General features: G+C 52.4%; 1 protein-coding gene across 1 annotated transcript in view; it reads right to left on the bottom strand.

The window, feature by feature from the left end:
* Window positions 1-233: 233 nt before the first annotated feature.
* The window catches only part of CUNH3orf20 (chromosome unknown C3orf20 homolog), a 75720-nt gene continuing 66252 nt past the window's right edge, over window positions 234-9701 (bottom strand). Inside the window, exons 15-16 of the mRNA XM_054595195.1 lie at window positions 939-1073; window positions 234-330 (exon numbers count right to left, since the gene is read on the bottom strand). Of these exons, the coding sequence (XP_054451170.1) occupies window positions 234-330; window positions 939-1073 (232 nt within the window). The remainder of the gene's footprint in view (window positions 331-938; window positions 1074-9701) is intronic.

Here is a 9701-nt window from a genome sequence, read left to right as displayed (position 1 = left end):
CTGGATCGGGCAACCAAGTTTCCAAGGACGGGCCTGGATGAGGGCTGGTGGGGGCCTCTGGCCTTGTAGAGCCAGCCTAGCCCATGGCCTCACCCAGATGCTGGAGGCATGCTTGTTTATTGCACAGAGGCTCAGAGAAAGGGTTGGGGGCTGAGGAGGCAGGGCAGGGTGGCCAGGTGGGTAAGGGATGAGCCACATCCAGGCCTGGCACTCTGGTGGTCAAAGGGCCTGCATCACTTCTTGGGGGCCAGTTTCTTCCAGTCATTTATCTTCTTACTGCCCCTCCTGCCTTTGCTGTTAGGACGCAGATCCACCTCAGACTGTTTCATCCTAGAAATCAAAATAGAGAGAAGCAAATGCTGGGAAATGGGTGGAGAGGGCTGGTCTGGACAGTGCCCTGGGCCCTGCCCTTGGCCAGGGCCAGGTGGGCATGACCCTTGACCTTGCACAGCTGAAGCCCTCTGGGTGTCGCTCCACCTGGGGGTCCCAATGGCACCTGTGACTTTCCTAGGTGCTCACAGTTTTGATTTTCTATCTTCATGAGAGGGGTGATTTTTCATACTGTTGCAGAACATGATTCGCTTCACAGTGAACATGGCTATGTTAGTGGACTTGACATGACTAGGAAGTTTCTGGCAGGGACACAGCCGGTAGTCCCCATGCTTCTCGGACAGACAGCTGGGACTGGGCTGTGGGATTTCACCACAAAGTTTAAAGGCTTCAGTCTCCATCAGTCAGAACACTGCCAGCAGCTTCAGGGAGAGCAGCTGGGCCTCGTGTTGATAAAATGGGCCAGAGGTCAAGGATTGCAGGAGATGACCCGTGCCCAGGGGATGTGACTGCCAGAGGTCACTTAGCCCTGCGTGGCCTCTCTGAGCCATGCCTAGTCTGCTGACCACAGAAGGGCCCCTCAGCCCCGGGCCAAGGAGGCCACTTACTTCTTCTCTGCTTCAGGGGAAGACTCCTCCATCTCGTCCCCTATGGTCAACGAGGACATGCTTCCTTGGATGTCTTCCAACACCGCTCTCCTGGCCAAGTCAGGGTCGTCCAGGGCCAGGATGGAGGTTGAACCGCTGCAGGGAAGGCAGGGAGGGGAGGGCAGTGTTCAGTGGAGGCACAGTCAGAGGGGCCCAGAGCAGGGGGTACCTGGGCAAGCAGCCCTCACTCAGAGCTGTCCCTTCAGTGTTCCAGTTCCTAGAGAAGAACTGGTGCAGGTGCTTCTCCCGAGGGTGGGTGACGGGAGAACCTGACCCTCTGGTGACCCAGAAACTCTTTGCAGGTTGGCTTCCCTGGCTTTTTTATTTTATTTTATTCTATTTTATTTTATTTTTTTATTGTTGTTCCATTACAGTTACCCCAATTTTCCCCCATTGCTCTCCCCTGCCTCTCTCACACCCCCGCTCCTACAGTCAATCCCCACCCTGTTGTCCATGTCCACGGGTCATTTATAGACGTTCGTTGATTAGACCCTTCCTCTTTTTCCCCTCTTTTTCCCCCTCTCCCACAACTCTATGTCCATGACATCTGTACACCCAGCTGACCATTAAGTGAGCAAGGGAGAGAGGACAGGAAGCCAAGAAAATAAGTCACCATGTACTTATTTTCCACCAGTGTTATGGGTTTTGTCCCCCCCCCCAAATTCCTGTACTGTAGTCCCAACATGTAGTACCCTAGAAAGCAGGAAATAGGGTCACTGTAGATGTAATGAATTAAGAAGAAGTCATACCAGAGCAGGGTGGGCCTCATTCTAATATAGCTGTATCCTTATAAAAAAGGGGGCATATGGACACAGACGTGCCCACAGGCGAAGGCCATGTGAAGGTGAATGGTGCTGCCACAGCCTAAGCAAGAGCAGAAGCTTGGAGGCTGGACTAGATCCTTCCTTAACACCCTCAGTGGGAGCCTGGCCCGCCCACACCTTTGCCTTGGACTTCTGGCCTCCTGAACCACAAACCAATACATTTCTGTTTAGGTCATTCAGTTTGTGGGGTGGTATTACACTACTTCAGGGAAAATGAACACGCCTGGTCACTCCTCACTTTCACACCACAACTCAAGGCTTTCCAGACATTCACTGCCTACACGCACCTCCCGGGTGACAAGATGGTTTTGAGCATCACAGCAGCCTGGGGGACGGGAAGTTCAGGGTCCCCATTTTACCTACAAGAGCAGAGAGGGGAGCTGGAGGGCACATAGTAGGTTCATGGCAGAGACAGGACCGGCCCTTTTACTTAGTGTCTCTTCATATTTATTGAGCTCCTGCTGTGTCACTAGCTTAAGGGATGAGAATCTCAGAGACAGGAGACAAGGGGAGAGGGAGGAGGGGAGCCTCTTCCATCATTTCAAGGGCCCCAGAAAAATAAAAAATGGAAATATACCAAAACAGGGTCACAGAATCTGGGTATATTCCTAATGTTTGCATTTAGCAAATTAACGCCGCCTTCCACAGCTCACTTGGCCACCCTGCCCCATGGGGAGCACACACACAAAGTCAAGTGACCCTTCGCATCACAGCACTGGAAACAAGGGCAAGGGCCTACCTGAGGCCCTTTGAGAAGTCAGGTCCTCAGGTGGCTTGTGGAGGTGTCTGGGCTGAGCCTGGGGGTGCTGCCATTCATCTCCGCTACCCCCGAGGGTAGGGGTGGGCCAGGCTGATGGGCTCCTCCAGGCCCCCCTGCAGGGCCCCCACCCAGGATAGATGGGGAGGAAGTCCCTGGGCTCTATGGGTGGCGTAGGGTACTTGGGAAGTGCAGGGGGGCAAGTACAGAAAGAAGAGTGGTTCACCTAAATTTCATCATTCATTCATTGATTCATTCACTCACATCACGAGTATTCGCTGAGCACCCACTCCCTGAGCTAGGTTCCAGGAATAAACACTATGGGCCCTGAGCTTACAGCCAGCTCCTTAAGCCTGAAGTGGCCCCTCCAGGGCACTGGTCTCCTCCCTGGCCTCCCTGCTTTCAGCCTCACCTGTTCCCACTCTATCCATGCTACTACCTGTGGGCTCATCCTCCTTGCTCTGACCTTGTCTCTCCTGCTTAAAGCCAGTCTGTGGCTCCCCAGCTTCTGCAGGGTGAGCCCCAACTCCCGGGAGAGATGCCTGACCAAAGGCCCTTTAGAGCTTAACCCCAAACCTCCAGCACATTTTTCTAACAGCCCTCTTGACAGCCTCACTAAATCCACAGCTATCATGTCCCGCAGTCCCCAAAGCACACCTTGCCTTTGCCTACTTTAGACACTTCCAGGAGTGCTTTCTCATTCTCCCTTTCTGCTGGGCCTTCTGCTCATCCTTCAAGGCCAGGTTCCCATGTCACCTCCTCTGGGAAGCCCTCCCTGAACTCTCACAGAAGAAGTCATTTCCTCTGCTGCTTGGAATGGTGCAGGGTTCACAGCTCTAAGAATCTGCTTCCAGTCAACTGAGAGGAGGATTTGATTTTAGTAACGTGGCATGGCTCTCAGTAGGTATGAGTGAGTAATGAACAAATGAATCAAGTGACAGGGACATCAGAGGAATGTGAGTTACTAGGACAGTGGGGCCACACAGCCATTTTGTGGGGTGACAGGAACACTCCTGTTCCTGTTGACAGTAGGCCAGGTGCTTCCCTGGAAGAACGATCTAGAGATGGATGCCAAGACCGTCCTTCATCAGGGCTAAGTAGAAAAGCCATCTGGGGGGCTGCAACAGGCCAGTCCCTCCAGCAACTTCAAAAACCTTTGTACTCACTTCAGTGAAAGGCAAGTGTCAACAAATGCTGGCCCATATCAGACATGAAGCCCACCTCACCAAGGCATCAAGGTCAGCCCCCTGTTTCTGAGGCCCTGGTCCACACTTTGGGAAGGTAATCTCGGCCCACTTAGCTCATCCAAGTTCCCAGTATAGGAGAGAGGTGGCTTTAAAACTGCTTTCATCCATACTGAGTGCTCCTGTGACAAGCTTATGACAACCTGGTTAGTCCTGATTCAGTCCCTTCCAGATTCACGAGTGAAGACCAACTCTAATCAAGCTTCGCACCAGTTCAAGAACTTTTATTGCCCCGGCACCCTCCCACCCCCCCGCTGCCTGTATGATCAAGTCACAGAGCCGCCCACAGCATGACCTTCCCCTGCTTATCCACTGCCTGCTCATCCTTCAGCAGAGGGTCTACTCCTGCACTTCTGGCCAGGGCCCCTCCTGAACGGATCCACAGTGACAGCCTAACACAGGAAGAGCCTGGGCGTTTCCTCACTCTGGCATGTTTCTACTTTCTTCTCTCTGCAAGCTGGCAAGTACTATCTCACCATCCAGGCCTGGCCTATACTTCACATGTATCTGGGTCCCCTAACAAAGTGGTTTGACCCAGTGCAGGTCAGCCACAGGCTCACAGTGCCACAAACCCCTGCGCTCAACCAGAGTCTTGCATGAGAACCGCCATGGTTGGGTAGAGACAGCTACCTGGGTGTGGAGGTGGGGAGGCAACTTAGGACAGAGAGGGAGGTTTGAGGGCCAGCTCTGCCATGCCCTGTCCCTGTGCACACACAGAGCTCACATGCTCTTCCCAGGGCCTGGCTTGATGCCTCTTCTGCAGGAGCTGTGGAGGTACTGGAGTTCAGGGTTCGCAAGGCCTTTGAAGGCACGCTTCAAAGGTGGGCTTCCTTGGGTTGAGGGAGGAGGTTGGCATGAGCAGCTGGTCAGGGGAGCTCAGGGCAGCATCTCTGCAGGAGGGCCTGGTGGAGGTGGGCTCCTCTCTGGGCACTGGGCCCATCCCCACCCTTAGAGGGGTCCTGGCAGGGGCATCTGAGATGTGCATGGGCCCCCAGCACAGCTCCCGACCCTGCACCCTGGCCCACTCCTTCCTTCCCCCCACCCCCTGCTCCCTCTCAGCCCCCTCCTTCCTCTTCAAAGGTGGGCAAGAGGTAGTTGTGTCACCAAATGGCACAAATGTGAACAGCTTCCCATCATATATGAATGGCACTTTACAGCTTATAAAACCTATTGACTATTACATGGGCATGTACATAGTACTCTGCCTTTCCAGTTTGTAATGTATTCTGCCCTTAACAGAGCACTTAAAAGTTTATAAGGTGCTTTGTCATTTACAGAGTGTCTTGTGATTTACAAAGTGCTCTGTGGGGTATAGGGTACATTGCAGTTTATGAAGCACTTTGCAGGGCTTCCAGCTTACAAAGTGCTTTGGAGGAGGTCTGTCGGCCAGTTTGGGTAGAAAGCAGTTCACAAGACACTTTGCAGGTTACAAGGCACATCACAGCTTCCGAGCCCTTGTGATTTATTGGGCATGTGGCACTGTGCAAAGGACTTTGTCTTGCACAGATCTCATGATAGTTTGGAAGGCGCTCTCGTTGACCGGGTTTACAGGGCACATGGCATTTCGTCATTACAAAGCGCATCATCTCTTCCAGTTTTTGATTCTCTCAACTCACCCCTCTAAGAATGGTCCTGAAAGAATGATGTCCTGATCTCACCAGGAGACAAGTGAGGCCCAGGGAGGGCAAGTGACACATCTGAAGCTGTGTCTGTGGCATGGCTGGGCACCCTGCCTCTGTAGAGCATATCCCTGCCCTCACTGACTCTCTGCTTCTCTGTAGGAGGCCTGCCTCCCAGGCCCCCACATCGCCCTGCAGCCGGGCTTTGCCCTGTAAAGGCAGGTCCAGGTGGCGGGAACTGTACTGTCAGCAGGGTGGATCTGTCCTCCGTGGCTCTGAGTGTGGACAAGTCTGTTTCCCTGTCCCCTTCAAGTCCTACATGCATAGAGGTGGCAGTCAGGAAAGCAGAACCCCAGGAGTGGATCTCTTAAGACTTCCTGGGCTCAGCAAACTGCAGTGACTGGCGTGGAGCCTCAGGGGGAGCGGCCATGGTCCTCGTCTTTGACCCTCAGAACTGGGCTGGGTGGGGCTGCACCAAGGTCAGGCCCAAAGAAGGCCCCTGGCTCCAAGGCTGCATAAGGCTCACAGCTCCACCTGCCCTGTGTCTTCTTTCTTTCTTTCTTTTTTTTATTCTTTTTTTTTTTAATTTATTTACTTTTCAAATACATTTGTCTCTGTCTTCCCCCCACCACTTTCCCTTGCCCCCCCCAACCCTTTCCCTTTGGTATTGTCCATGAGTCCTTGCTATATGTTCCTTGACTTTCCCCTTCCCTTCCCTTTCCCTGTCCCCCCCCTTCCCTCTTGTCTCTGTTGATTTCTTTTCCTTTCAGTGTTGCTGGCCATATTTTCCTTGCATCTTTGCATTGTTGGTTAGGTTCCACTTATAGCTGAGATCATATGGTATTTGTCTTTCGCCCCCTGGCTTATTTCGCTTAGCATGATGCTCTCCAGTTCCATCCATGCTGTCGCGAAGTTTAGTAGTTCTTTTTTTCTTTCTGCTGCGTAGTATTCCATTGTGTGTATGTACCATAATTTTTTGATCCAATCATCTACTGATTGGCATTTAGGTTGCTTCCAACACTTGGCTATTGTAAATTGTGCTGCTATGAACATTGGGGTGCATAGGTTCTATTGTATTGGTGTTTTGGGATTCTTATGGTATAGTCCCAGCAGGGGAATCTCTGGATCAAAAGGCAGTTCCATTTTCAGCTTTTTGAGGAAATTCCACACTGCTTTCCATAGTGGCTGCACCAGTCTGCATTCCCACCAACAGTGTACTAGGGTTCCCTTTTCTTTCCCTCTTTCATTTATTAAGCAGCTAGTGATCCCCCACCTCTGTCCTGGGGGCAGCCTTGCCTTGGGCACTGGGTTCACTCCGGCTTAGTCCCTCCTTGCCCTCTTGGCTTCTCTTTGATGGTCTGCAGCTGGGGATGGGGTTCCAGGGGTAAGCACATAGCCACAGGGACTCACAGGGCTCGTCCTCACCCAGCCAAGCCCTGGGCCCCCAGAGGGAGCCCTGACAAGGGACTGCACAGCAGGCTGGACAGTCAGGAAAGCTCCTGGCGGAGTGGGCAGCAGCATGGTGGGCTGGAAGGACAACCAGAACACACGGGGGGCCGGAATCTTGAGGAGGATGCCCACCTTGTGAGGCTGGGCTTCATCCACGGGGTGGCTGCTCTTCCCCTTCTTGCTCACTGATCCGGTGAGTCCTCATCATGGCTAAGGGAAGCCATGATATTTGCAGGCCCTGAGATTCTTGTCTGAGAGCAGAGGCACACTGTGCTACAGTGGGGACCAAGTCAGGACAGAATGTGACACAGGGGTGAAGGACAGAGGACAGGAAGGGCTGGCCAGGCAGAGAGAGCAGTGAGACCCTCGCATGCCCCCTCAATGTTCAAGGATGCCCTGGCAGGCAATGGTGGAGGTGGGCAGCATGTTAGCTAGAGTCAAGATAGGGCCACCTGATTCTCACCACGGCGGCCTTCCCTTTTCTGGGAGTAGCCAGGAGCTGCGGGCCTTTGATTAGGAGGACGATCTGGGCAGCTCTGTGGAGAAGAGGCCATGGCTGTCTCTGGAAGATGCCCTGGTATGTCAAGACCAGAGGGGGCTGGAGCCTTTGACACGCCCTGGAGGCCGGGACCTCTAGGAAAGACTGGTCTCCATAGCCCAGGGGCAGAGTTAATTCAGAGTGACCGAGACTGCCCCCTACTAGCTGGTCAGCTCCCTAGGTACAAGTCTGCCTCCTTTGCCCACAGAGCCTGGGCCTGGTGGAGGGCCTCGTGGGGGCTCCAGGTGACACCCCTCTCTGTCCTGGTCATGCCGATTCTCACTGTGTAACCTGGGAGCCTTCCCCTGTGCCGTGTCTCCATTTAGCTGTGCTTTGAGTTCCTAAGAAGGGCTGAGCCACAGCCCGTCCCAGGAGAAGGGGCAGGTTGGGCGGGGATGAGGAAGACCCCAGTGCTGCCCTGCTTCCACTTCCCATGCAAAGGAGGAGCTGCGCCAGGGAGTACCCAGCAAGCCCTCTGGGAAGGTGCGCACTCATGTTGGAATTCCAGGTTGTGGGACAGATATGAGGGACAGATGAGGACAGGTCAGCAGAGCAGATAGGAGATGTTCTGGTGGGGAGCGTGCAAATGGGACCTGGTGCTACCAGAGTGGAGAGGGTGGGTTCTGAAGCCCTTGCCTTGGGAACTCCGTAGCTGAGAAAAACAGCCCCTTTCCTTCCCCGTCAGCTGCAAGCACCCACAGAGCATGTCCTCCTTTTCCCTTTTAAAAATTGTATGTTAAAAAAATTTAAAAAAAAAAAAAAAAAATATAAATGTGGAAATGGTGCTATTTCAATTTTTTCGGTTAAAAGCATATAACATACAATTTTACGAGCTTAACTATTTGTAAGTGTACAAGGTCTGTGGCCATAAATACATTCATGGTGTTGGGCAACCATCACCGCCACCCACCTCCCTCTGCCCCCCTCCCCTGTGTCACGTCCTGTCCTGACCTGGTCCCCACGTGGCACAGTGTGCCTCTGCTCTCAGGCATGAATCTCAGGGCCCGCAAATAGCATGACTTCTCTTGGCCATGATGAGGACTCACCAGAACTTTTTTATCTTCCTGAACTAAAACTCCATACCCATTAAATACTAATTCCACACATCCCCTCCCCAGCCCCTGCGAACCCCTACTCTGCTTTCTGTCTTTATAAATTTGACTACTCCAGGGACCTCATGTAAGTGGACTCATGGAGCATTTGTCCTTTTGTGACTAGTGCATTTCACTGATTCTAATGTCCTCAAGTTTCATCCATATTGCAGGATACTGCAGAAGGTCCTTTCTTTTTAAGGCTGAATAACATCCCATGTATGTATACACAGACCACGTTTTCTTTGTCTGTTCACACATTAATGAACATGTGGGTTGCTTCCACTTCTTGGATATTCTGAAAAATGCTGCTATGAACAGGGGTGTACGGATATCTCTTTGAGACCCCATTTTCGATTCTTTTGGGTATATACCCAGAAGTGAAATTGCTGGATCATAGGGTAATTCTATGTTTAATTTTTTGAAAAACTGCCCTCCTGTTTTCCACAGTGGCTGCAGCACTGTGCATTCCCACTAGCAGTACATGATGTTTCCAGTTTCTCCACGTCCTCACCAATACTTGTTATTTTCTGGGTTTTTCCCCCTCTTTCTGAAAATAGCCATCCTAATGGGTGCAAGGTGGTATCTCATTGTGGTTTTGACATGCATTTCCCTAATGATGAGTGCCCTTCACTTTTTTTCATACCAATTTTGGGTCTTTGGATCGATCAGTCAAAGTGCAGCAGTTCAAGGTCTTATTCACCACCAAATTCCCACTGTGGAGGACAAGGCTGGGCGTGCAGTACTTGCTCATTGTTGAGAAACCGAAGGAGAGGCATGACTTTTCAGCTGAGAAAGGGGACGACCATTTCCGGAGAGAGGCGTCTTCCCCAGTGAAGGTATTTGAGGGATGGCTGATGACCATGGCATGCAGTTGTTACCACTCCATCAGCCAGCCTGTCCTTGTTCTGACCTGACTGCTGACTCTCTGGGATGGAATAAAATCAGCCCTAGGCCATCATCCAGTGACCATTTCCCAAAAGCCTCCTACGTGCTGAGCCCTGGGGACATCAGAGGACACAAAGAAGAGGGAGCTGAACTGTCCAGGGCATGTGATGCAGGACGCCCAGCCCTTTGGGCAGAGGGACTGGCAGCCCACTGCCTATTCCTCAGCACAGAGCTGTCCCCAGGCTACCCCAGCCCCTCAGGCCTGCATGAGTCTGGGACCCTTCCAGTGGCTCCACAGTCTCCCTCCCCTGTTG

This window comes from Pteronotus mesoamericanus, unplaced genomic scaffold (assembly GCF_021234165.1).
Source record: "Pteronotus mesoamericanus isolate MK-2021 breed Mesoamerican mustached bat unplaced genomic scaffold, CSHL_Meso_final scaffold_54, whole genome shotgun sequence".
In the NCBI taxonomy this organism is placed as follows: Eukaryota; Metazoa; Chordata; class Mammalia; order Chiroptera; family Mormoopidae; genus Pteronotus; species Pteronotus mesoamericanus.
This window is presented reverse-complemented; position numbering and strand designations above follow the sequence as displayed.